The sequence below is a fragment of the Podarcis vaucheri genome (assembly GCF_965113315.1).
Source record: "Podarcis vaucheri genome assembly, chromosome: 16".
In the NCBI taxonomy this organism is placed as follows: Eukaryota; Metazoa; Chordata; class Lepidosauria; order Squamata; family Lacertidae; genus Podarcis; species Podarcis vaucheri.
The window spans coordinates 17,719,784-17,747,062 of record NC_138754.1 but is presented as its reverse complement, the minus strand read 5'-3'; the positions used below and the strand labels follow the sequence as shown (position 1 = coordinate 17,747,062).

The 27,279-nt window shown below is 47.6% G+C and overlaps 1 protein-coding gene across 12 annotated transcripts in view; it reads left to right on the top strand.

Annotated features, from left to right (window-relative positions):
- Positions 1 to 27,279, top strand: part of PC (pyruvate carboxylase) — a 256,716-nt gene that overhangs the window by 69,080 nt on the left and 160,357 nt on the right. For all 12 annotated transcript variants that reach the window (XM_082203891.1, XM_082203884.1, XM_082203887.1 and 9 more), the window contains 3 exons: positions 1,465 to 1,582; positions 2,659 to 2,810; positions 26,222 to 26,340. In XM_082203891.1, coding sequence (XP_082060017.1) covers positions 1,465 to 1,582; positions 2,659 to 2,810; positions 26,222 to 26,340 — 389 coding nt within the window. The remainder of the gene's footprint in view (positions 1 to 1,464; positions 1,583 to 2,658; positions 2,811 to 26,221; positions 26,341 to 27,279) is intronic.

Sequence of the window (27,279 nt, the reverse complement as noted above, 5' to 3'; positions counted from 1 at the left end):
GTGCTCCTTGCTTTGCTTTCTTCTATAGTAGAAAACAAGATCCAAATTCAAGTCCTTCATGCAGCAGGAGCCAAGACAATAGTGTTGGGGAGACATTGGATGGCCCAGCACAAATCCACCACAAGTGCAATATTAATGCGTCCATGGCATATTGCAGGATGGTACTACAAAAAACCCAAACACCAGCCTGCAAAGGACCCTGAGCATATTGCTTGCTTGCAAGAATAAAAAGTGTGTGTGTGGAGGTGAGGCTGGGGTAGGGTGTGTGCAAGAAATGGACGGGTCTTACAGAATCTCTCATCAGACGGGAGATGCTGAGAAGGCAGGGGAAGTCTGAGAAGAGGCATCAGTGACAGTCCTCAGCTTTCCTTCCATCCTCCCTTCTTCCGTCTTTCGTTCTGGGGCCTTGGGCAGCCAGTTGGAGCAAAAGCATCCCACCTTCCACTCACTTTAATAATAATAATAATAATAATAATAATAATAATAATAATAATAATAATAATAATAATTTATTATTTATACCCCGCCCATCTGGCTGGGCATCCCCAGCCACTCTGGGCGGCTTCCAAAAGAATATTAAAATACTATAATACATCAAACATTAAAAGCTTCCCGAAACAGGGCTGCCTTCAGATGTCTTCTAAAAGCTTGGTAGTTGTTGTTCTCTTTGACATCTGGTGGGAGGGCGTTCCACAGGGCAGGCGCCACTACCGAGAAGGCCCTCTGCCTAGTTCCCTGTAACTTGGCTTCTCACAGTGAGGGAACCGCCAGAAGGCCCTCGGTGCTGGACCTCAGTGTCTGGGTAGAACGATGGGGGTGGAGACGCTCCTTCAGATATACTGGACCAAGGCCGTTTAGGGCTTTAAAGGTCAGCACCAACACTTTGAATTGTGCTCGGAAACGTACTGGGAGCCAATGTAGGTCTTTCAAGACCGGTGTTATGTGGTCTCTGCGGCCGCTCCCAGTCACCAGTCTAGCTGCCACGTTCTGGATTAGTTGTAGTTTCCGGGTCACCTTCAAAGGTAGCCCCACGTAGAGCGCATTGCAGTAATCCAAGCGGGAGATAACCAGAGCATGCACCACTCTGGCGAGGCAGTCCGCAGGCAGATAGGGTCTCAGTCTGCGTACCAGATGGAGCTGGTAAACAGCTGCCCTGGATACAGATTTGACCTGTGCCTCCATGGACAGCTGTGAGTCCAAAATGACTCCCAGGCTGTGCACCTGGTCCTTCAGGGGCACAGTTACCCCATTCAGGACCAGGGAATCCTCCACACCTGCCCGCCTCCTGTCCCTCCAAAACAGTACTTCTTTCTTGTCAGGATTCAACCTCAATCTGTTAGCCGCCATCCAACCTCCAACCGCCTCCAGGCACTCACACAGGACCTTCACTGCCTTCACTGGTTCTGATTTGAAAGAGAGGTAACTTTAACTGCAGATAACACCATTACCATCTTCTCCCTGCAGGAGCTGGAGGAAAACTACACCCGGGCCTTTTCGGAGGCTCTGTCCGCATTTGGGAATGGGGCTCTGTTTGTGGAGAAGTTTGTGGAGAAGCCAAGACACATCGAAGTCCAGATTTTGGGTATGTTTGTGTTTCTTATGTGAACTGCTGTCAATGAGGTGGCAATGAAGGATGTTGGTGCCACAGGCAGGGAGGGAGACAATTTGTCCAGAGGGTTTGGGGCAAGTCAGTACACTCCTGCTCAGCTTGCTGAATTTATTCCCAACTGTTCCCATTCTCAGGGTTCAAGGAGGACAAAAGCATCTTGAAGGCAATAAATAAGTGTGTGTGTGGGAGAGAGGGGGGGGAGCCTAGTTCACACATCACTTTAAATCACAGTTAACTAAACTTTGGTTTAAAGGTGAACACACAGAGAGTTCTGGTGCTATGGGGCTAAAATTGTGGGCCCTTCACTCCTCTCCTGCTGCTCCTCCTGCTGCTGGTAGTTAAGCCATGGTCTGGCTAAGCGTTATATCAGAACCCAGGGCCATAATTTTAGCTCCAAAGCACCAGAACACTGTGCCTTCGTATTTAAACCATAAATCAGCTTACATATAGCTCAACTATGGTCAAAGTGATGTGTGAACTAGGCCAGAGAGGAAGATATGCGAAAAACAGGCCTGCCACCCAATTTAAAGAAGTCACATAATTGCATGAACTTTAATCAAGTGATTAATTGATTGGCGTTAATGAAACAATAGGTCCAAAGGGAGCTGAATGTTTTGTTATTAGATGGTGCCAGCTGGTGCCAAACTTGGAAGGGGCACTCTTTCCTTTGAGAGAGAGAGAGAAGAAAGGAAGGGAAGGTTAGTACTTGTATTAATGTGAAATAAATATTGGTAATATGAAACAGTGCGCTTCTTGATTACTCAGCGGTGCCTTGTTAGTCTGTCTACAGGCTTGCTTTTTTGCTTTTTTTTTTTTACTTGATTAATCCAACCAATTAATTTGCTTGCAAGCTATATTCATAAGAATATCAGAAGAGCCCTGCTGGGTCAGGCCAATGGCCCACCTAGTCAAGCAGCCTGTTCTCACAGTGGCCAACCAGATGCCCCAGTGGGAAACCAGCAAGCAGGACCTGAGCACAAGAGTAACACACCCCCACCCACCCACCATGATTTCCGGTAAAACCTCCCCTCTGCTCCTCCCTTGGGCAGGTGACAAATATGGGAATGTGGTGCACCTGTACGAGAGAGACTGCTCCATCCAGAGGCGGCACCAGAAGGTTGTGGAGATTGCACCTGCCGCCCACCTCGACTCCCAGCTGCGCTCCAAACTCACCAACGATGCCGTCAAGCTGGCAAAGCAGGTGAGAGCTCCAGAGGACAGCCATGTTCCTTTGTTTACTGCATTTATATTCCAACTTTTTCTCCAAGGAGCCGAAGGTGGCGTACATAGTTCCCCCCCCCCATTTAATCCACACAACAACCCTGTGAGTTAGGCAAGGATGAGAGACTAGACCAGTATAACCCAGCAAGCTAAATGGCTGAGTGGAGATTTGAATCCTCATCTCCCAGGTCCTAGTCCGACTCTCTAACCACTACACCACCACTGGCTTTCTGTTGGGAACTCTGCATCCAGGCAAGAGTGCCCTCCATTTTGACCATCTCGGGCTACAACTCCCATCAGCTGCAGCTAGGATGGCTACGTTCTCATCACCCTCAGCATCCTATGGATGTACTGCCTGGGACTCCTGGGAGTTGTAGTCTGAGATGGCCTGGCTGCCCGAGGCAGATAGGAGTTGCAGTCCAAAATGGCTGTGCTGCCCGAGGCAAGTGGAAGTCGTAGTCCAAAACATCTGGAGGGCATCCAGTTGTCAAAAGTCTGATCCAGACAGTATATGGTGGGGAGAGAAGAGCCCCAATTTTGATCCTGTTCTAAAAAATAGGGAAAGGGCTTACTGGAAGTGACATGCTTGGCATACAGAAAGGTCTCCAGAAGCCATCTCTGGCATCGCTTGTCAAAAAGGGTCTCAGGGTTGAGGAAGACCTTTGTCTGAGACCCCAGAGAGCTGCCACCAGTCAGAGCAGGGCCTTGGAGGTAGATCCATACACTTTCGTGCGTTTGGGTGCCTGCCACTGTGTACAAGCACCAGCGTCCTGGGGGAGAGGGATCCTGCTATCACTCGCTCTCGACTGGCAGCCTGGGCTTTTGCGAGACAAACTAAAGTGCCTTCTTGGCCAGGTGCCACCTCTGGGCCATGCATTTGCGCTGCTGGCCAGCTCATCTGCAGAGGGACGATGGGGACTCTGCTGCCATCCAGCACCATCCGGATTAATTGCTAAGCCTGCAGCTGAGAATCTGGCAGCTGCCCCCAGAGGGATGTGGGGAGGGGAAGAGGGGGGAGGAGAGAGGAGGAGGGCTTTATGGCCTCCCTGGGTTGTGGGAGGTAAAGCCATGCTATTGCCTTGCCTTGCTGTGAAAGCATTGCAGCCATGAACTTGGAAGTGTCATTCCAGTGTTGATGCACGGATAGGTTTTGAAAGATGCATTTTACCAAACAGTGGGGAGAAGAGGAGATGTGATATATTGGTCATGCTGCCAGCCCCTGCTGTGCTGTGCTGGGATTTGAGCCTGAGTGCCCAAAGGCTCCCAGGATCTAGGTGCACAGATGCTTGCCTGCATCTCTAGAGCCGCAGGAACCCTGTTTCTACAAGGGGCATGTGTGGTCTCTTTTGCAACCGCTGAACCTATTGGTAAGAAGACTAGGAAGAGAATTCAGGAATTTTAGCCTCTGTCCTTCTCTCCCAATCGCTGATGGCAGATCTGTTGGCTTTCAGCTGCACCCTATAATCCATAAAAGAGAAGGTCTGCCTCTTTTTCTAGTTCACAATTGCTTGTCTGGTCCTCCAACTCCATGGTAATTCACAGAGGAGAAAGAGGGGATGGTGGAAAGAGACAACTGAAGAGAACAGACTCCCTCAAAAGGTGGTGGACTCCTTCACTGGGGGCTTTTAAGCAGGGGTGGCTAGGCCTTTTGTCACAGCTTCTTCAGGTGCGATTCCTTCATTTTCCTTCATTTTAGTGAGTTGGACTAGATGACCCCTGGGTTCATCTCCAACTATCCAATTCTGTGAGATTGGTTCCATCCTCCCAGCTTTTTCTGCTTGGATCAGTCCCTGAATATGGAGCTAATCAGCTGTCTGAACATCACTGGTGCCTGCGATAGAAGCTTTTTACAAGCCCCCTCCCAGGTGGAGCAGAAGAGCTCCCGAGCTTTCCATCAAAGTGATGGCCCCATCCCTGGAGGTGCCATTTCCCAGCAAAGACTTGGCCTCTGCTCTCTCCTGACTAGGACACCAGCAGCACAGGGAATTGAGTTCAGTGACTCATGCCAGAACAAAGTAACACACACACCTACCTCTCTTTGGAGCTCCAATAAGCTGCCTGGGAGTCTCTCTATTCAGCGGCTCTTAAAGGGGATATAAGTGCGTCCGTAGACTCCTCTCCCCAATCTGTGCCACAGGTTTCCTTACAACTTGCCCTCCATGCCAGGGATGTGAGCACGTCTCCCTGTTTCTGTTCCGTGTCAGTGCTGTGTGTGCTCAGCCCTTGGACTGTTCTCTCCCAGCAGGACTGCTCTGGTGTCCTTAAGGAAAATCTTTCCCAGCCAAATGATATTTTGGCTTCAATGAAAAGAAGGAATGCTACCATCCAAAACCCAGAGAGCCACTGCCACCCCATGTCGGCAGTACTGAACTAAATAGACCAATGGTCTGATGTAGTATAAAGCAGCCTCTTTCGTTCATATCAAGGGAAAGTTAGAAGTGGACCGGCCAGGTATCTGTGGCAGCTTTCAGGGAGGGAGAGTGATGTTCTCTGCTGGAACAAGCGATGCTTAAAAGGACCTTGGCCATGCCAACCTCACTTTACAGCAGGGAGATGGATGTGTGTGGGTCTTCACTGTTGTGAAGCTGTGAAGCTATTGGGAGGAAATGCTGAAGAAAGGCAAGGTTTGTTTGTGTGTTTGGCCTTGACATGTTTCTGACTGGCACAGAGGTGCAATTATTATTATTATTATTATTTCCCAGTATCCTTTGTAAGTGTGTCTTCTCATGCCTGCCTGCCTGTGTACAGGCACGAACCCAGTTATGCTTTGTTTTATTTACCTCTTCTGACCTACCGTGTGCAAACAGTGTGTGCCATCTTTGCCAGAGATGCGGGAAGATGGAGAAATTCTCTCCCCACCCAGAGCTCTGCTCCTCGCACAGTGACAAGCGACAGGAAGGCACAGAGCAATTAAGGGAATGAGCACACCGGCGTAACGAATTGTACAGGAAGCAGGACTTTTTTAAGGAGATGAGCTGGAGCTCAGTGGCAGAGCATCTGCTTGGCAATGCAGAAGGCCCCAGATTCATTCCCCAGTGGCATCTCCCAAGTAGGGCTGCGAGTGACTCTTGCCTAAACAGTAGACAGTACTGAGCAAGATGGGCCAATGGTGTTATTCACTATAAGGCTGCTTTCTATTTGCTTCTGCTCCCCTCCCCAATTTTTTTGCATGGTACCAGCATATTTTTGGGATGGGGTGAGGGGACAGCTCTGCAGAGAAGCAGGTTGGCAGAAACACCATTGTTGCAGCCAGAGTTCAGGGCTCGAGTCAACTCAGCTGAAGAACGTTTGGGAAATGGGACTTGATGATCATTTATTCCAACCCCCAAATTAATGCCGAGTGTCAAAATGAGGCGGTGGGCTCTGATTCTTCATGATTGGCAGGCTCTTCCAAAAGTCTTTCAGCACCCTGTCTCAGCAGCCGGCCAGATGTTCCAGGAAAGGCAGAAAGGCAAGGGGTCCTCCCCAGCCTTTCACCCCCAGTATTTGGTATTCTAAGGTAGACACTCTATGTACATACAGATTCCATTTTGCTATGTTGGCTAATAGCCGCTGAAGACTTCCTCCTCCATCGTGCATTTGTCTCATCATTTTGAAAGGCTTTTAGCTCCCAAAGGAAGGAAGGAAATTCCATTCTTTTGCATTGTGCAAAGAAGGACCCATCAGTGATCTGAATTCTAGCATGCTGAGAGCAGGGAGTAGAATCTCACTCTTTCTCTTTTCTCCCTAAAGACCAAGCACAAAGGGAATTGGGATGGGGGAGGGGGAGAAGAACATTCCTGTTCACTGATTCTCAGCGGAGTGTTTCAAGGTCACTTCACCATTAGCAAGACCAAACGGTTGATGCAAGATGTTGTCAGGAAGGTGAGGCATATGTAGAGGGTGTTTAGCCAAGGGATCTTAGTGGCAGCTCCGTGTCCCAAGGCAGTAGCTCAACAGGGGCTTGCAGGAGGTGTCTGTGTGTCTGTGTGTGTTGCCTTCATGTTGCACTTGCAGTTCTCTTGGGATCATCTGGCTGGCCACTATCAGAGACAGAACACTGGGGCAGGGCCACTATCAGAGACAGAACAGCAGGGCTTCTAAAGGAAAATCTTTCCCAGCCGAACGATATTTTGGTTTCATTGTAAAGAAGGAAGTAGAACCACCACCCCCATTTAAAAAATGGCAGGTGCTGCATTCAGGAACCACTTTTGCTGGGCCTTGCCAAGGTTTGCTCCTGTCCTGGCTCTTGCTTGAAGATGCAGCTCCAGGACTCTCTCGGCTGTATTATGGTCGAAGGCTTTATTACAGAATTCACCGCAATGCCCAAATGTTGATCGGCTTACAAGGTGCACAAGTCAGCAGTTATATTGAAGCTCTAACAGGTTCCTGGCTAGGTGTAAGCTAAGATGTTGTCCCAATACTTGGCACTCCAGCTGAGCTCCCCTTTTGAAGAGTGGGGCAGACAGAGACATTCACACGGTTGCTGTCCTGAGCCTCGGGACTGGGGAAAGCAAATTGGCATTCCTGCGAGTAGCTTGGGTCTATAGCATCAAAGAATTGTAGAGTTGGAAGGGATCCTGAGGGTCATCTAGTCCAACCCCTGGCAATGCAGGAACCACAACTAAAGAATCCCTGACAGATAACCTTCCAACCTTTGTTTAAAAATCTCTGATGAAGGAGAGTCCACCACTTTCCGAGAGAGTCCGTTCCACAGCTCTTAGCACCAGAAAGTTCTTCCTAATGTTTAGTCTGAATCTCCTTTTCCTGTTATTTGAATTTGTTGACTTGGGTCCTACCCTCTGGAGCAGCTCTTCTCCATTCTAAACATACCCAACTCCCTCAACCTTAAGGCTTGGTTTCCAGACCCTTTATCATCTCAGTCACCCTCCTCTACACACCTTCCAGCTTGTCAATATCCTTCTTAAACTGTGGTACCTAGAAGTGGACACAAGACTGCACGTGGGGTCTGACCAAGGCAGAACAGAGTGGTACTATTACGCCCCTTGATCTGGATGCTTGCCCTGCCTCCCCATCCTTTAAGGCAGAGTTGCTGCAGCCAACCCAAGCCATGCCCACCACTGAGTCTTTCTGTGGCTTTGTCAGGTGCTTTTGCCTGGCTGAAATGTACCTTTGAACTGGGGCAGTGCCTGGGACTTGGCATCAATGCATGTGTGCAGAAACCTGACGTTGGCATGGCCAGAAGTTGGCCCACTGCACAATGGCGAGAGTCATATCCATTGCCCCACCCACTTTTGCTCCTTGTTGAATAAGGGAACCATCATATCTTGTCGCTTTACAAAGTGGGAATAGATTAAAAGGTAGAACAACCCCCCTGCCCAGGAAAGAATGAGGGGAGCCAAGAGGAGGAGTTGGACTGATCCCTAAACCTGCTTCCAGTTGGACATCTCGTTTATTTACCTATGGATACCCATCCCTCTGACATGGCCCCAAAACTATGCCTCTGTGGCATGCTGGTCACTAGAGGGCAGTGTGGTTGCTCCTCAGACAGACAAAGCTCCTCCCTTGCCTCTCCGCCCCCCTCACAATGCTCCTATATCCTTAAATGCATTGCTAAACAGCTCCAGCAGGAAGATCCATCCACTCCCCCCACAAAGACACCTCCTTCCTCCTATTTTTGTTTAAATGGCAGCATGGGGGGTGGGGGGGTTTGACGGAGCTGCAGCCTTGGCTTGAGGGGCAAACCGCACCCCTGAAACCTGGAGCAACAAACCCTCTCAACCTTGGCTGTATTAATAAAAACTTCAGGGTGTTATATATGATTGCCAGGATCAGCCGACTTGGAGCTGCTTGCCCCAGTGACTTAGAGGCTGTTGGCGCTGTGGGTGATAGCACTTCGTAATCTCTCCCTCCCTTCTTCCCTCTCTCTCTCTCCCTCCTAATAGTTCTTTGGGGGATTGTGGGGATGGGGGGGGGCAGCGAGAGAGAGACTTGAAGCATAAGTAGAACAGCTGGATGGGAAAGACAAGACAGCATTATTTCTTTAATTTGCTGCATTTAAATCCTCCCAATTCTGCAGCAGAGCTCAAAGCAGCATCCGTGGTTTGTGTGTGTGTGTGTGTGTGTGTGTGTGTTTCCAGACAGACTGTTCCCTGGCCAGCCTCACTTACATGTTTGTTTAAAAGCATTTCTAAACCATATAACATTTAAAAATCATCTCTATGCATCACACAATAGAAAAGAAAGCAATAAGCAGCGTCTTTAAAAACAAAACTCTGCAAGAACATGAGTAGAATCTGCTTGATCAGGCCAATGGCCCATCTAGTCTAGCATTCCTGTTCTCTCAATTCCCAACCTAGATGCCTGTGGGAAACGAGCAAGCAGGATTTGAGCACGAGGGCACTCTCCCCTCTGGTATTCAGAATTTGTCATTTACCATTATTTACTTACGGTACTTCATATACTGCCCTTCATCTGGGGATTGCTTCCCCTCTCCCCCTTTTGAAGACAACATTTGCCCATCTCCAGTTCTGCAGCATCTCATCTGTTTCCCAAGGATTCTTAAAGATTTCAGGCAGCAGCTCTGAAATAACACCTGCTGGTTCTTCCAGCACTCTGGGATGTAATTCCTCTGACCTTGGAGACTTGAACTTATTTAAAGCAGTCTCTAGTTAAAAGTTTCTCTGAGAGCAAAGCTGGGAAAGATCCTGACCCCTCTTAACTAGAGATGATTAGGATCAGATATCGGGTTTTTCTGACCCAGCAAGCTTCAGGTTAGAGTGGGATTTTGAATCCAAGGCGAGCCAAGTCCAACCCTGGCATTCTGAATGACTGCACTCCACGCAACATTTTTATTTATTTTTAATTTGTTTCATACAATTTGTATGCTGTTTGATTGTGTTAAAAAAACCAAAAACCACACCAACCCTCAAGGTGGTTTACAAAGAGAATAACATTACCAGTAAAAGGAGTAAAAAACCAACTCTTTTAAAACTTTTTTAAAAAAGCAATAAAGTAAAAGCAGATTAAAACACATGTCAGCATTCTACATATCTGTACATACTTACATATCTAGGTGGACTTGTCTAAACAGAAATGTCTTTAGCAGGCACTGAAAATAGTACAGTAAAGGCTCCTGCCTGATGTCAATAGGCAGGGAGTTCCAGACTGTAGGTGCTGCCACACTAAGAGATTGATTTCTTATAAATACAGTGTTTCCTAAGAGAACGGGCTAAGGAGGCTGCAATCTGAATGTCTCTGATGGTGGAGGCAAAGGGGTTGTGTGGAGTGGGCAAGAAATGGAGAAGCTTGTCGGGCGAGGAATGAATACAGGCAAATGCCACTTGGGCTCTCCTGTCCTTTAGAGTGTGTGTGGGGGGTGAGGATCAAGTAGATTTGGCATTAAAGCGAGAGCCATCATCTGTGTTCTCCACATTGTTAACATTTTAGGTTTGCTTTTGAAAAACAGCTTGAGTTGGGTTGTCAGGCATCCTCCCCACCTGCTGGTTTGCCAAGTCACATCCGGAAGGCTCATGACCTGGAAGCTCCTTTGCAGTGGCAAAGCCCTTTTCTTTCCTAATTGGGCTTTTGCCTTTGATTCCCCCCCTTTCCCCCTGTAATCTGCAGCTTGTTTTCGGGCCTGCTTTACCCTGCCTGTCTTCAGCTTCCCAGTTTTCTGTCACTCTCCAGGCCCTTCTCAATCCCTTGGGTACTCGCAAGCTGGCAAAATCTCTCTCTTTCACTCTCAGGGCTGCCAACAAACTATCCCATGGCTCCGCATGGCTAAGCCCACATATCCAGGACTGACATTTGGTTTGCCACTTTCTTGTGGGGGGAGGGGGAGGGGAAGCACTTCTGTGTCTTGAAGGCAGAAGGTCTCCAGCTTCCATCGATTCCAGCCAAAACAGCCATGCTGGCAGGGCCTGATGGGAGTTGTAGTCCAGAACGTCTGGAGAGCGTCTGACTTAGATGGTGAAGCAACTGGGCAGGGAACAAGCCTTGTATGCAGAAGGTCTGAGGTTCTGTTCTCAGCATTTCTGGTGAAAATGAAAGAGCCTGGTGAGGCCAATGTTGTCATGGCTCCTGTGGTGACAAATGAGAAGGAGCGGTCCTAGCAGGATCCACCAGAGGGAGAGGAGGCGTCAAAGGAGATTGAGGAGACTGTTGGCAGGGAGGGTGGTCCAAGTAGCCCACCAGGAGGCATCCCTGCCCAGTTGCTGCTTCTAGATGCCCCAAACACAATTCTTGAGAAAGGGGGTAAATGCAGTATTCACTATAGCACGCAATTCAAAACTGCACTCAGAAAACATGGTAAAGGCTTTGCTTGTTTGTTTGATTCCTTGTTTGGTTGCAGATGCAGGGTGCGTTACTTCACGACTTCCCCCTTGCTCCGCTACAAGTTCCCCAGGCTTTAAAACATGTAACTCATAATGAGACAAGATAGAAATTAATGTATGTAAATTTTCTATTGTTAGAGACAACTCCATTCATGAAGAAGGTTCGAAACAAGTTATAAGCCTGGGGAACTTGGCTTATAAGTCTGGGGAACTCAGTGTGGTTCAGAGCTGCTGCTGCTGCTGATGCCTCCTCTGTCACCTCGGACTTGGAGACACCAGCATAGCCCACCAGAGAAAGTTCCCGTTGGCTTGCCCTGCCTAAAGGAACATCCTAATTGTCACACTGAAGTTGTGCCTGCCCTGCTCCTTTACCGTGGGGGACGAGGGAATGTGTCTCTTGCTGGATCAACTGCTCAGCTTGCTTCACCATGAAGAAACCCTGTTGTGCCATTGGACCCTATTTTGCTCCATACCATGCTGGAACCTAGAAATCTGCCTTATCCTGAGTCAGACCATTGGTCCATCTAGCTCAGCATTGTCGACATGGACTGGCAGTGTCTCAGGATTTTGGATTCTCCTCACCCTACCATAGCTTGAACCGGGGACTTTCTCCATACACAGCTGATGCTCTGCCCCTGAGCTGAGGTCCTTCCTCATACCATTTTGAGCATTTTGGCAGTTCTTCATCCTCCAGTGAGAGCCGGGATGCTTAAAAGCCTTGCTTCTGCACTGTTGACTGTGTGGCCTGTATCTTGAGTTATGTACATGCTGATTTTTGGAATGAAGCCTCCGGGAATTCTTGAGCCGAGAGTCCGAGGACTATGCCTGAGAGCTGGAGCCAAACGGAATCCCCATCCAAATAGCTCTTGAGTACAAGCTGGCAGCAGCCCAAAGACCCGACAAGCCTCCCTGCCATGCTTATGGGCTTCCCTGCAGCACCTGGCTGGCTGCTGTTGAAGACTGCTGGGCTTTGGTCCAATTCACCAGGGCTCATTGGAGTGCAGAAAACTTCAGATTCCGCCTTCAGTATCTTCTTTTAGAACTCAGGTGGGGAAGCTGAAGCCTGAGGGCTCCATCTGGCCCTCGGGCTAATTTTGTGCAGGTGAGGGGAGGTCGGAGACAGAGAGAATTGAAAAGAATGGAGGGGGGCTCCCCTTCAAGAAAGCAAGAAATTTGGGCCTCTGTCAAGGGTGATCTTCACCCCACAAAGCAACATTCAGGAGAGATTAAAGAAAGTCCTTCTTCATTCAGTGTGCATAGTTAGACTGTGAAACTCACTCCCACTGGACTCAGTGATGACCACCACCTGGGATGGCTTTGAAAGAGGAATAGATAAATTCATGGAGGAGGAGACTATTGGTGGCCATTGGCCTCAATGGCTGTGCTCTGCCTTTGCGGTCACAGGCAGTAACGCTTCTGAAGACCAGTTGCTGAAAACCACAGCAGCTCAAATCCTGGTTGCAGGATTCCTAGCGGAGGCATCTGGTTGGCCATTGTGAGAACAGGATGCTGGACTAGATGAGCCATTGGCCAGATCCAGAAGGCTCTTCTGTTGTTCGTACCTGCCAGGTGTGGTAGAACATGAGGATGGAGAGAGGGAGAAGGGGCTGTTTCCCACAAACCTTTGACTCCTTACTCTGCCCACCATTGCATTGGTTTCACCCACCTCTACCACATTTTCCCCTGAGGGGATGCAGCCCTTAAGACAACAACAACAACAGCTCCTTGCCCTTAAATGATCTTGGGAGGTGCGGCTGGCCACCTATGTTGATAGGAAGTTGAGCAGACAGCTTTGAGCTCCACCGGGATGCTTCATGTTTTTTAACCACCACGGTCTCTTCCTGTCTGTCTGAATGTCTTAGAAAATAATGTCTTAGAAAATGGGACAGCTAGAAGGGCAGAGTCTCAAGGCTTATTTTGGAGCTTTTCCGTCAAAGGAAAACGAGGACAGCCAAGCAGACTGGAAAGGCTGCGATAATGGCGTCAAAGCCGCCAGAGCAGTGATGAAGACGCACAGAGGCAAGGACTCAGCCCGCTGAATGCCGCTGCTGCCTGCTTCTGTTGAAGTCCCCGTCTAAAGGCAGAACAGGAAGCCACACTTAAGGTACGCTGGAGCACAGCGTCTCAGAAGTGGGCGAGAAAATGTCAGACGTACCTAAAGCTGCCAGTCAGGATTCCAGGGGCAAGAGGAGTTTTGGAGGGCTATTTTGGAGTGTTTAAAAACACACACACAAAAAACCTGGTTTGCAAATCATCTTGAGCTCGAGGTGCGCAGTGAGGCAGCCAAGTTTGCTGATGATACTGAATTGTTCATGGTGGTTAAAACAAAAGAGGGATTGTGAAGAGCTCCTAAAGGATCTCCCCAAAGTAGATAAATGGGTGGTAAAATGCAGTTCATTGTAAGCAAGCATAAAGTCAGGCACATTGGGGCAAAAAAAGGTCTTAATTTCATATAAAGGTCTGTGGGGTCTGTACTGGCAGTGACTCGCCAGGCACCAGAGGAGGTATTGTGCCAGCCCTCTGCACCCTACATGACACCTGATGGTGAATGGCTCTGTGTTAGTTTCTGAAGATGCTACTCTTCTCACTTCATATTATGGAGACCTGAGGGAACCTCAGTGCCTAGAAGGGCCTTTTACCAACTACAGCATCTGCAACATCTGCAATTGTTGCTGGACCGGGAAAGTCTGGCCACAGTGGTTCATGCATTGGTTCCTTCAGAATTGGATTACTGCTGTGTGCTCTGTATGGGGCTTCCCTTGTCCCTGATCCGGAAGCTGCAGTTAGTGCAGGTTGCTGCAGCATGATTGCTGACAGGTGAGACCCAGTCAGTGAATAACATCTCTGCTCAGAGATCTGCACTGGTTGCTGATTTGCTATTGGGACAAGTTCAAGGTGCTGCTATTATTCTATAAAGCCCTTAACTTGGGACCAGTTTACCTGCATGATCGCCTTACCCCATATATGCCCACTCAACCACTTTGATCTGCAGAACTGGCACTGTTATAGGTGCCTTGTAATACTGTACTTGTTCCACATTTGTAAGACATTAGTCTTTTAGTGGGGCAGCACCTACATTCTGGAACTCCCTGCCTCTGGACATCAGGCAGGCTGCTTCATAGAGCTCTTTTTTCAGTGCCTAAACATTTGTGTTTAGACAGATCTCCTGAGGCATGTAGAATATTGATGTGTGTTTTAATCTGTTTTTAGATTATCATTAATGTTCATTATTTTTGAAATTGTTTTAATTCATGGTTTTAAAACTGATTTTACAAGTAATTTTGTTGTTTTCTTTTTGTAAAGCATTTTGGTGTTGTTTTTTACAATCAAGCAGGTGATGATAGTAATATCATCTTTCAGGGAGCCTGTTGGTAGCTAGAATCCACAGCTGATACCAAGGAGTTCCAGAGACCTTGGAAATTGCCCTTAATGGATAAATTAACACAACAAATCCATTCTTCAAACAGTGGCCCACAAAGAGACAGTTTTGTCGAATGTTGGTTTCTGTTTATTTCACTGGCCACTCAGGGCTTGTCTCTTAAACACATTTCAGTTGTTTGCAAATTGTTTTGGTCAGATGTCCTGACTTCAACAGTCTCTGGTGTGACAGAAGCAAGATAGTTTCTGATCATATTTGTTAGCTTCTGATCTGGTCTTTCTAAGGTGCCCATTGTACATTCCTTCCCCTACCCACCCTTCCTGTTTTCTGCCTGGCTCACATTCTGTTTTCTGTAACAACAACAACAACAACAACAACATAGGTGGCAGGGTTGTGAAATACATTTGCCTGGGATAGTGGAGGCCTGCTGCTTATCAGAACAGAAAGTAATGATATTGGATTAGACCAGATGGGTGATATTTGGCTGCCTCAATAGCTCATGCTTTCAGAAAGTCCCAGGTTCAGTCTCCTAAGCTCTGATGGCTACCCATCAGAACAGATTGTGCTGAGTTGGGCACAACAGGCAGCAATGGTGAGGAGAGGGGTGGCACTAGGTTGGAATTCCTGGAAGATACAATGATGTACTAATGCTGTAACCTTGGTGGTGACCTCGTCCATGGTGATGTCTACCACCAAGGGAAAGTGATGTCCCAAGGATGATGGAGATCCATAGGCTGATCGGAGGATAAGATCAGTTCAGGACCTTGGACAGCAACCAAGGTGCTGCTTTGGGACCATGGACAGCAGCCCTGCAGTTGTGGCAGGAAAAGCATGCTTTCTCATCTGGGGCCCTGTCCTGGGCCTAGAAAGCATGAGTCTGAATGGTTTACTGCTTGTCCCCTGCTTTCTAGACATTGGTCAGGTGGGTTTGCCACTTCCTTGCTGATTTCCCCTGGAAAACCCACTCTTCAGTGCTAAATCAGAGCAAACATCAACCTGGAGAAAACCCAATTGATGTTTGCTCTGATTCAGCACTAAAGATTGTGTTTTCCTGGGAAATGTGGATAAACCCTGGGTCTTGGATTGAGTCTGGGCTTTATAGTCTAGGCTTGGTATTCAAGACAATAGCCCTGCCCCCTAACTACATCTGCCCAGCTAGGAGGCTGGTGCCTTTTCTTGCAGTTGGTACCTTTGTACTCTCAGTGGAATTTCAACAACAACAACTCTGGGAAAAGAAAAGAGCCCCCAAGTTTGACTTCTTGGCAGCCTTGAAAAAGTATCAAAGGTGTCCTTCTTGTCTGAATTTCTGGACCACTGGACCATGTCGGATTCTCAGGTGACTGGTTGCTTGATACACGAACTCCCTCCCATGGAGCTGCATCAGCAGCTCCAAGAAGAGGCAGAAGGAACATCTATAGTCAGATGTGACCGAACTCACCCAAGGAACAGATTAAGGTGCTATTTTTACACTGTTGCTGCGCCATGCATTTAAATCCCTGGGGTGGAAATTGAGTTTTGCGACTCAGCAGAGTGGGAATAGACGTGGTTTGGTGCCCTCTGGGGGCGGTAGGTTGTGACCCCCCCAAGCAATTTCTTCCTCTTGGTAAACACCTGGTTTTGGCAGAGAGGAAGAATAACTCTGCTGTTGCAGGTTTGCTCAAGGGAGGTTGTAGAAGGATATCTTGGAAAGGTTGCCATCAGTAGGCTGCTTCTGAAGTTGGCATCATACACACAGTACTCCTCATTTCGATTTTCACACGGCAACTGGTACCTCCAGAGTGCTTGTACATTTTCCTCCTATCCTTACTGCTGACTGAACAAAAACCTGTCCTTTGTGCAAAACCCAAGCTGCTGGTCCTCATTGTTGTATGGAATTTTGGAGAATGTTTTCCAGTGATCAGAAACATGTGAGGTCCTAGTCTGTGATCTGGTCACTGAACTCTGCACCAGCTTCAGTTTCTGAACCTTCTTCAAAGGCAGCCCCACATCTAATGCATAGCAGTAATCTAACCTCAAGCTTAGCAGAGTGCATAGACAAGGTCTATGCAAAAGACAGATTATCCACATTCAGATAGAGAAGCAATGATGGCCACCAACCTAGATGCTTTAAAAGAGGATTGGACAAATTCATGGAAGAGAAGGCTATCAGTGGCTACTAGCCATGATGGCTGTGCTCTGCCTCGAGAGTTGAAAGCAGTAATACTTCTGAATACTAGTTGCTGGAAAACAAAGGGGAAGGAGAGTACTATGGTGCTTGGATCCTGCTTGAAGGTTTCCTACAGGCATCTGGCTGGCCACTGTGAGGACAGGGTGCTAAACTAGCTGGGTCATTGGCCTGATCCAGCAGGCTCTGCTTATGTTCAGCAGGGCTACCAAAGAAAGCTGGCAGCAGACATTCCTTGCCACTGTAAGGAATCCAGGAGTATCCCCAAACTGTGAACCTGCTCCTTTCAGGGGAGTGTGACCTCAGCCATAACTGGCTTAACACCAGTCAGGGGATCTATCCAACAGTACAAAATAAAATACACCAGTAAACACAGAGTGTTTGTATTTGCTTCCAGTTGAGCTACCACTCATCATCTCTACCCATTGGGCTAAGGCAGGCACCTTTGGCAGCTTTAGATTCAGTTTTAAAGGGGTGGGTGGGAAGGAAAAAACCAGTTTCAGCTCTGCCAACCTAACCCCAGACAGCCCCTGATGGCAAGCTGCCAGTCACCTTCCCTAAGGAGGGTTCATGCCAGCAGATTGGATGCATTATGCACATCTGGCAGGACTGTGTGTCTCAGCTTCTGTTTTGTGTTATGCACAGGGATCTTATTTATTTTATTATTTATTCATAAAAATATTCATATACCAATCAAAAATATATCATAGCAGTTTACAACAGTATAAAACAAAGCTGGACAATAACATAAAAAGTTTTTTTAAAAAAAAGTTAAAAGCAAAAATATTAAAAAACAAACATCAGTAGAGCATAGCTCAGTCAGTAGAGCATGAGACTCTTAATCTCAGGGTCATGAGTCCGAGCCCCATGTTGGGTAAAAGATTCCAGCATTGCAGGAGATTACCTTTGTGGTCCCTTCCAACTTTACAGTTCAATGATTGTGAGGGATGTACTCTTAATTGCCTGCAAAGGCCTGGTGGAATAGAAAAGTTTTCAGCAGGCATTTTAAGGTTGGGACAGAAGGCACCTGCCTGAATCTCTAGTGGCGAAGTGTTCCACAGGAATGGGCCAATGACACTAAAGGCTCAATTTCTCATTGTTTGTCAAGCGAGCCTCACCAACTCGGGGAACAACCCAATATGCTCCTAGAGAGGATCTCAGTGAATATACTGGTTCAGGCAGTCCCTGAAGTATCCTGGACCCAAATTGTTCAGGGCTTTGTAAATCAGTACAAGAACCTTGAACCTTCTCACTCGAGGGGGCAGAGGGTTCTGGAGGCAGGTGCTGGAGTACCTGTTTTCTCTCCAGAGAAACATTGTCTTTCCTCTGCCCAGCCTCTGAGCTTTCACCACCTGTTGCCCAGAAATTTCTAGCCCTGTCTATGTAGCCATGAAGTCTGGAAACCTGCTTTAAAAAAATTAAAAGAAGGACGGCGGTATTTGTGCTGTACCAATTTCTGCTGTGCAAATGGCCTCTCCTCTATTTGCGCCCAGGGCTAATTCCTTCTTGTGCCTGCGGGTTCTTTGGGAGGCATAGCTTTCACTGCCCCCACACCATCCTGCTCCCTCCCCTCACAGGTGCTGCCTGCAGCTGTTAAAATTCAGGACCCGCCAGTTGCTCCTTAGCTAAAACATCAGTAATGACTTCCACGCTTCATTATTCTCTTTATGGTTGTCTGGCTAGGCGGCCTGGCTCCCTGACTGAGATTTAAATACACAGTTAATCCATATTCTCCCTCTCTTCTGCTTTTAATTCTGATCCAGAAATCGAACTCTCTTGGAAGAGGATTACAGAAACCTTCTAGCCACCCCCACCCTTCGCCTCCTCCCCCTCCTGCTTGCTGGTCTCCCCCCAGACTCCTCTAAACTCGCAGGCTCAGGACCTTTCTATCTATCTTAATTAGTAAGCTCAGGGTCAGAACTGCAGCGAAATTCGTGTGTGTCCTGGGCTTTAAGTGCTTTTCATCCAAATCCTCTCGCACCTTCTCTGCTCCCCTGTCATCTCCAAAGCTGTCTCTTCAAGGTCATCCCTGCACTTATGTCTCCAGTCAAGATGGCCTGGGGTTTCTCAGCTGGCAAAAGATCTTTGCTGGCCTGAATGTAAGAGAGCCTTGCAGGATCAGACCAAAGATCCAGCTTCATGCAGTGGCCAACCAGATGTTTCTTGGAAGCCTGTCACACCCTCCTGTGCCCAATCGCACCAGTTTAGGAGCAAGAGTGTCCTTTAATTCAGATCACCAATCCCCTTTTGCTTGGAACTCACTGGAACTGAGTTCCGGCACCTCTCAGATCAGTGCCATTGCCATTATAAGAGAACAAGGGTGAGTTCCAGCACCTCTTGGATCAGGTCCATGGCCCATCTAGTCAGAGATCCTCTTCTCACAGTGGCCAACCAGATTCCTCTTCTGGGAAACTTGCAAGCAGGATTGAAGCACAAGAGTTCTCTCCCCTGCTGTGGTTTCTAGCAACTGGCATTCAGAAACATTGCTGCCGCCAGCTGTCTAACTGCTGATATTCTGCTGCCACCCTATAGACGCTGCTTTATCTGACCGACTTTGTCACAGCCTTGATAGCTTGGCCAAAGATGAGACGTGCTTCGAACAAACAAATCTGTATCATTATATTAACGGCTGAATACAGTATGTGTTTGCTTTCAATAACAGGGTTTGGGTACTTTGTATTTCATAGCATGTGCTTATGAGTCTAGTCCTAATGCAAACCCTAATCCTGTCCTATCCCCTACTTCTCAGCACTCACACCAGCTACTCTTCTCCTTCACTCTCCATTTTCTAACTGCCACTTTCCCTCAAACACACCTGTTCTAACTGCCACGTTCCCAGTCAATCAGCACAGGACACACATCAGCAGTGGACTCATAATCTGGTGAGCCTGGTTCGCTTCCCCGCTCCTCCACATGCAGCTGCTGGGTGACCTTGGGCCAGTCACACTTCTCTGAAGTCTCTCAGCCTCACTCACCTCACAGAGTGTTTGTTGTGGGGGAGGAAGGGAAAGGAGATTGTTAGACTCCTTTGAGACTCCTTAAGGGGAGTGAAAGGTGGGATATCAAGTCCAAACTCCTCTTCCTCCACCTCCTCCTCCTCCTCCTCCTCCTCTTCCTCTTCTTCCTAGCTAGATGACCCAAAAGTCCCAACAAGTTTGTTCCAACAAGTCTGTCCCAACAAGTTTCCAAGTGGGCGCTGAAGATAGGCCTGTTCTCTGCCACATGTATGGAGTAGACTTCTGATGGGACACTCCTGCTTTGTTCTGCTTACACTGACTTCTATTGATGTGCTAGGTTGACTTTTTTATTGCATTTTCTAAGTTTCAGGGGCTGGCATGCCTCAAAAGTGTTTAGTACTGTTATTGTATGCTATGTTTGCTGCCTTGCAACACTGCTCTCCTATAAAATAGTATAAAAGTCCACTAAATAAATTAAATCATAGTGGCCTGCCCTCATGGGGCTGCTGTAAGGACGGTGGGACTGATGTGCCAGCAAAACTATATGGGAAAGGGTCTGCACAGATTCCTAATTTGGGCTTTTTCAGCTCTCCTATCTGTTCGGGCCAGGCTGTTGCCACAGCCTCCCTGCCTTTTCGATGCCCTTCGCCTCTTGCTCATCCTTGTGTGTGGATTCTGCGTGCGTTCCCTGAGCCTCTCTGCTAAATATTTGATCTGACAGCAGATCGCTCTGGTCTGTGGGTTTAATGGTGCGTAGCCTGGCGCCTCTGTATTTACTGAAGGGACCGAGGCGAGGGAGAGGGGCGCCATCCTCAGCTTGCTGCATCTTGCCAGGCATAAAGGATGAACGCGGGGCTAGTAGTCGGGAATTATCCTTCCCGTCTCCCCCGCCCTCCATTTGCGAAAACTGCTTCAGCTTCCGCTACCCCTCCACCGCCGTCCGTGCGTTCAGCTGCGCTCGCTCCAGAGGAGAGCAATCTATCCCTGGGAAGAAAACCTTGAATCTTTAATTACTTGACTACTGAGACAGGAGAAATAAATTGCTAGCACTTGGCCTTGGTTCCCTGAGTTTCTGTGGCCTCCAACGTGAGGGGAGCAAAAGTTGACGAAAGCGAGACTCCCTGCCCTGGCAGCATCTGGGCTGCTTGCTTCAGGGAGAACTGGACCCTCTCCTGCCGCAGCTCTCAGTGAAGAACTCAAGCTTGGAGGACTTGGTTTCTGCCAAACTCTTTAATGCTGACATCAGTACGGTACAGAAAGGGATTCAGAAGCAAGGCAGGTGGTGTGGCTGTCTGAGCCATGGGTAGGCAAACTAAGGCCCTGTGGCCAGATCCTGCCCAATTGCCTTCTAAGTACGGCCCGCGGACAGTCCAGGAATCAGCATGTTTTTACATGAGTAGAATGTGTCCTTTTATTTAAAATGCATCTCTGGGTTATTTGTGGAGCATAGGAATTTGTTCATTCCCCCCCCCCGCCAAAAAAATATAGTCCAGCCCCCCACAAGGTCTGAGGGACAGTGGACCGGCCCCCTGCTGAAAAGGTTTGCTGACCCCTGGTCTAAGCTATTGATCTAAGAAGTGACATGTCCCTGTGGGTTCCCTTATGTGGGAATGGGGTGTGCACAATTTCAACATGGCAAGCAGGGTGTCCTTTAGGCTGGGCAGTCAAATGGGAACTGCTTCTGGAGGACTGGGCCTGAGCTGTCTTTCAGCTCCTGTGCTGGTGTCTCCAGAACTGGGATGATGGAGGAGGCAACAGTGGTGGCTATGAACCAGACTGAGCAGCAGACTGCTCCTAAGAAGATGGGCTCAGGGCATGTTCCATTGATGCCAGAGGGCTGCCAGGATCAACGGTGAGGCTGGCATGGGAGCTGGAAGTGAAGGAGGCGCAGTGCACCTGAATGAGACAAGAAGGGGCAGAATGGAGTGCTTGGGGGCTACGCCGCTGGGACCCTCCCTTGAATGTGACTCCTGGCTTGAGGCCCTGTTCCTACTCTCTGTGCCCAGAGGTCATCAACAAGTACCTACTGCTGCCCACATCCTGATCTGATCAACTCTACCACAGTGCCTCTTCAGGACTCTGCCAGAGGACCCTGGCTTGCAGCAGCTGCGTGCGGGAAAACCCAACAAATTCCTTGCTGGGAGTCATTTGGAAATGGATCGGCAGACCAAACCTGTCAGTATCATCATGCAGTTTTACAAATCTGTGGTGCAAATATTGGAAAACTAATAAACATTTTTTTTAAAAAAAATACAAATCTATTGTGCAGCCACACATGGAGTACTGTGTACAGTTCTGGTCACTCAGGAAAGTCACTTTAGAGTTAAAAAAGGTTCAGAAATGAGGAAGGGGCTAGGGCAAGCCCCCTATGAGGAAAGGTTACAACATTTGTGACTTCTTAGTTTGGGGGAGGAAAGGCCAGTAAGAGGGGATGTGTGCTGTATGTGTGTTGTGGAGAAAGTGGGTAGGGAGCTATTCTTCCCTCGTAATACCAAAACCCAGTGAAGATGTTCAACAAAGCTGAATGAGGAAGATTCAGGACAGACTCGTTCTCACAGTGCTTAGTTAAAGTACAGAATTTGCAACCACGACCAGTAGGGGTAGCAATCAACTGGGATGGCTTTAGAAGAGGACTAGGTGGCATTATCTCCAGAGCTATACACATCAATGCAGTTTGAGCCCTTCACCAAATTAGGCAAATTTGCCAAATTAGGCAAAGTCACACCCAATCCATGTTCAGTCCACCATCTTGATTCAAAATGGCATCTGACACCCAAACGTAGACAAAGACCATCTCCTCTGCCTTGGGAACCTTGTGCATCCAAACCAATAGAGAATGGATGGGCAGACAGACTGCTTTCCACAATCTATAGTAGATTAGACAAATGCATGGAGGACACCAGTGTCTCCTAGTTGCATTGGCTATGTAGTGCCTCTGAATCCCAAGTTGCTGGGAATCCCAAGTGGGGAGAGTGCTGCTTTTGTGCTCAGGACATCTGCTTAGCCCTTATGCATATGGGCTTCCCGGAAGAGGTATCTCATTGCAGGGGGTTGGACTAGATGATCCCCAGGATACCCTTCCAATTCTACAGTTCTATGATCTGGTTGACACCTGTGCGAATAGGATGCTGGGTGAGATGGATCTTTGGCTTGATCCAGCAGGGCTATTACAGTGGTACCTTGGTTCTCAAACTTAATCCGTTCCAGAAGTCTGTTCCAAATCCCAAGGTGCGCTTTCCCATAGAAAGTAATCCAAAATGGATTAATCCGTTCCAGACTTTTAAAAACAACCCCTAAAACAGCAATTTTACATGAATTTTACTATCTAATGAGACCATTGATCCATAAAATGAAAGCAATAAACAGTGTACTGCAGGTCACACAATCAATCAATCAATCAACCAATCAATCAGCCAATCAATCAGTCAATCAGTAGCTGAACTGGGTTCCACACAGTCACAAAAAAAAAACAAAAAAAAAAACTGCAAAAACAAAAACGCAAAATAAATAGCAAAAACAGACAGACCTCAGCGTAACATTCAAATCAGAAGTAGCACTCAAATCAGAAGCGCAACACTCAAAACGGAGCACATTCAGCTTCCGAAAAAAGTTCTCAAACCGGAACACTTACTTCCGGGTTTGCAGTGTTTGGGTTCCAAGTTGCTTGAGTACCAAGGCGTTTAAGAACCAAGGTACCACTGTACCTTCCTATGCTTCAGGCAGGCTGTTGGCCTGGCCTGTGAGATTTCACAGTCCTCTTTGACCAAGAGCCGCACTGCGTAAGATTGCAAAGAGCTTCATTTTCCAAGGTTACCTGCAGACAAGGGAGTGAATTTCAGCAATGTAGCACCCCCCAGATCCTTTGGACTCCCTCCTATCAGCCCCAGCCAGCATAGTCAGGTTGGTTCTGAGCATGAAGAGATTGAGGATGGCTGGCCTAGGGCACACCTGGCACTCTTAGCGCTATCAGGATGAACCACAAGACAAGCCAGCTGTCATTATGGGCAGTTGGTCTGCCATGTTGGATCTTCTCATCGGGGAGCCCTGGAATGTCTTCTGAAGAACCACAGGGATCACCATAAGCCAGTTTGAAAAGCCACTGTAATCCAAAGAGCCTTGAAACCTCCTAGGGCACCCCTTTCCCAGCTTGGTGACCCACAGATGTTTGGGACTATAACTTCCATCAGCCCCAGTAAGCATGGCCATTTAGGCTATGACAGGCACTTCCCCCGGCCAACAGGGCTGTGCTGGCTGAGGCTGGTGGGAATTGGAGTCCCAAACATTGGCCCAGCCCTGTGGAATGCTCTTCCAACAGAGGATCAGCAGACACCTTCCATATTAACCTTCAAACCTTTGCTGAAAACTTTATTATGCCACCAGGCATATGCAGACAATCAAGGTAAGCGCTATCTGTAATAGTTAGCTGGTGATCTGTTTAAAACAACAATGTCATTTTTATTGTCTTAGTATAATTGTTGTAAACAGCTTTTATTTTTCTTTTAATGAAATTGCAATATACACGTATTCTAATAAATCAGTGAACAGGTGAAGGGCACCAGCTTGGGGAAAGCTGTTTCCAGGGTTTTGCCTTGTGCTTTGGATGACTGTCAGATGAATAAATCTTTTGAACATTCACACATGTGCCAAGTTAGGTGGTTGCAGATTTGCATAGCTATCTGATGAGTAGTTCTCATCAGAAACTGGGGAGGAAATATTTGGAAAGTCTTCTCTCTGACATTGTTTTCTGATCGCTCAGCAGAAAAAAGAAAATGTGTTTTTGCCAGCAGAAAGAGAGAGAGAAATATAACTGGGGAAAAGTCGCACTGTTTGCCTTTGCAGTGGCGTTTGCTTGCCAAAAGTATTTCTCAGCAGTTCGTGCCGTGAATTGTTTTGACGACGTGTGGCTGTGCATTTTATGATACTTACGTCTGTTTCTGTAAGCCAGACTTTGGCTGTGATCTGTAGCTGGAACGAAAGCGAGGCAGCCACTTGACTTCAACCGTCTCATCTTTCTTCCGATTCTGTGCCAAGAACATACAAATTGTGGCATGGGGTGGGGGAGAGAAAAGGGGAGGAAATGCTGATTAATAAAAGACCGCTCTGTTTGCATGCTTCATTGTGACCCATGTGACTAATACAACACTTAACACTGCTCTTCTTTTGATCCTGCAGCAGAAACCATATTAACTCCAGATGATAGGGGTCTGCTTTTGAAAGTGCCAAAAAGGTCTCCAAGTGTCTTGAAAGCTACCCCCCATATAAACCACATTCATCTTCTAATGCACTGTGCACTCAAAATCAATGCATTTATAATTGTATTGTAATACAAGAAGACATTTAGGACACAGAACATATCCTAGTAATCAGGAGGGTATTATTATTACTATTACTACTACTACTACTACTACTACTACTACTACTTATTGTGTTTATATCCTACCTTTCCCCCAAGGAGCTCAAAGTAGGATACATGGTTCTCATCCACAACAACCCTGTGAGGTAGGTTAGGCTGAGAGGCAGTGACTGCTCCAAGGTCACCCAGTGAGCTTCATGATGATTGAGTGGAGATTTGAACCCTGGCCAGGTCCTAATCTGATGCTCTAACTACTACACCACACCACACTGGTGGCTCTGACAAACCAGTGCATGAAGCTGCCTTTTACTGAATCAGATCGTTGACCCACTTAGCCCAGTATTTAAATCATTTCTGAAAGTTGTTAGTTCACATTGCATTTTGACACCTCTTAAGAACTTGCAACCAAATGTGTCATGACAGTTCCTGACATCAAGGAGCAGCCTTTCATCTGTGCTTGGATACACTTGGGCACCTTGTTGGATTAAGATGGCAGACAAGATCTTTCAAAGCTGATTTCAAAACTGCACTGATCGTTTGGTTCCTTAGAACAATGCCAGACGTGAGTCTGTAGAGTTGTCCAATAATGCAGTCTGCAGTGAATTAGGCAGGAAATTTTGTCCAGCCCAGATCCTGGAGAAATAGTGATTGAACCTGAGACCTTCTGCATACAAGACTTAAGTTCTACCCAGAATTGAGGTCCCTATTGTTACCTGTGTCAGGGTTAGTGCTGTGAGGATGTCACTGTAGCGCTGTTATGTCCCACCTGCTTCTTCAGCTTTGGGAATAACTGTTTTGACTTTGGCTCATGGGAGTGAAAGTCCAAACCATCTGAGGGGCACCAGGTTGGCAAATACTGGTCAATTCTTTCTTAAGTGATCACTGAATTTCAGAGCCTTTGCTGGCTTGTGTGAGGCCTCTGGACTTCTGTATGCATAGCCATTCCACATTTGTAGGAAACTGATCTTTGAGTGTGGTAGCCCCTACCCTTTAGAACTCCTTGCCTTTTGATATCAGGCAAACACCTTCACTGTATTATTTTTTGGCACCTACAAAAAACATTTTTGTTAAGACAAATCTATCCAGGTAATGTAGAATGTTGATGCGTGTTTTAATCTGTTTCTTGTTTTTGCTCTTTTTGCAAACTGCCATGAGTGGGTTTTTTGTTTTGTTTTTGCTTTTACAATCAAGTGGTGTATACACTGCACGAACCAAATAAAATACGTTCATCCTGGAGTCAACCTGCTGCTTTCCTCTTGCAGGTGGGATATGAGAATGCTGGCACGGTGGAGTTTCTGGTGGACAAGCAAGGCAAGCATTACTTCATTGAGGTCAACTCCCGGCTTCAAGTGGAGCACACAGTGACTGAAGAAATCACAGAGTAAGTGACGTCCCCTGATGGGCTGATGCTAACAGGCGCCCAACATTCTGTCACACTCTGGGGTGACCAAGAGACTCAGAAGGCCAGGACGAAGCTGTGCCAGTAAGGAATCAGGAAGAACTGGAATTAGGAGATGAGGTGCGGGGCTGAAAGTAGGGGGGAGAAAAAGAAGGCTCTGTGTTATCTGGAGAACCACCAAATCTCATTGGCCAGCATAGCCATTTGAGACTACAAATCCCACCAGCCCCAGCCAGCACAGTTATTTGATTCTGCGGCTGATGGGAATTGGACTGCAAAATATCTGGAGGGTGCCAGGCTGGGGAATGGTGGCCTTGAGTCTCCTTCACAAAGTAGTATGAGCTGACTATGCATTATCCTCCATCCCTCCATATTGGTTTCCCCCTCTTTAGAAATTGCTGCAGGTTTGCGGCTTTGCCTGGGGGAGAGGGCCAGAGGAAGAGGGTGTTTGTTGCCGCTGCAGTTTTTCCCCAGTGTCGGCTGCCAAAACAGTTACAGCCCAACCTGGATGGCCCTGCAAATATTAGCATGTTTTTACAGTCTTGTCATGCCGTGCTTGGTAATAAATGTTAGGTCGTTATTGCTGTCATTATCAATTAGGCACGTATTGGGAAATCCAGGGGGCCTGAGTAGCGGTTTGTTTCCAGCGGAGTTAATGGTGCAGCGGATTCTTGACAACGCCGGACACGTACAACAAATGTGAAATATGGCTCTGGTTATTAGCGGGATGAAGCGCCTGGGTTGATTCAGGTGGATTTGGATAGCTTTGATCGTGAGAGCTGCGAAACGGTCCAAGGATTCTCTCTTTCCAGAGACAGGGAGAGCATCCTGCTGGTGGCAGGATGCAGAGATGAAGAAGATTGGAGGTCAAGGGCTCAGGCAATTTGGCTCATCCAAATGAGCCAGATATCTAAAGAGGCC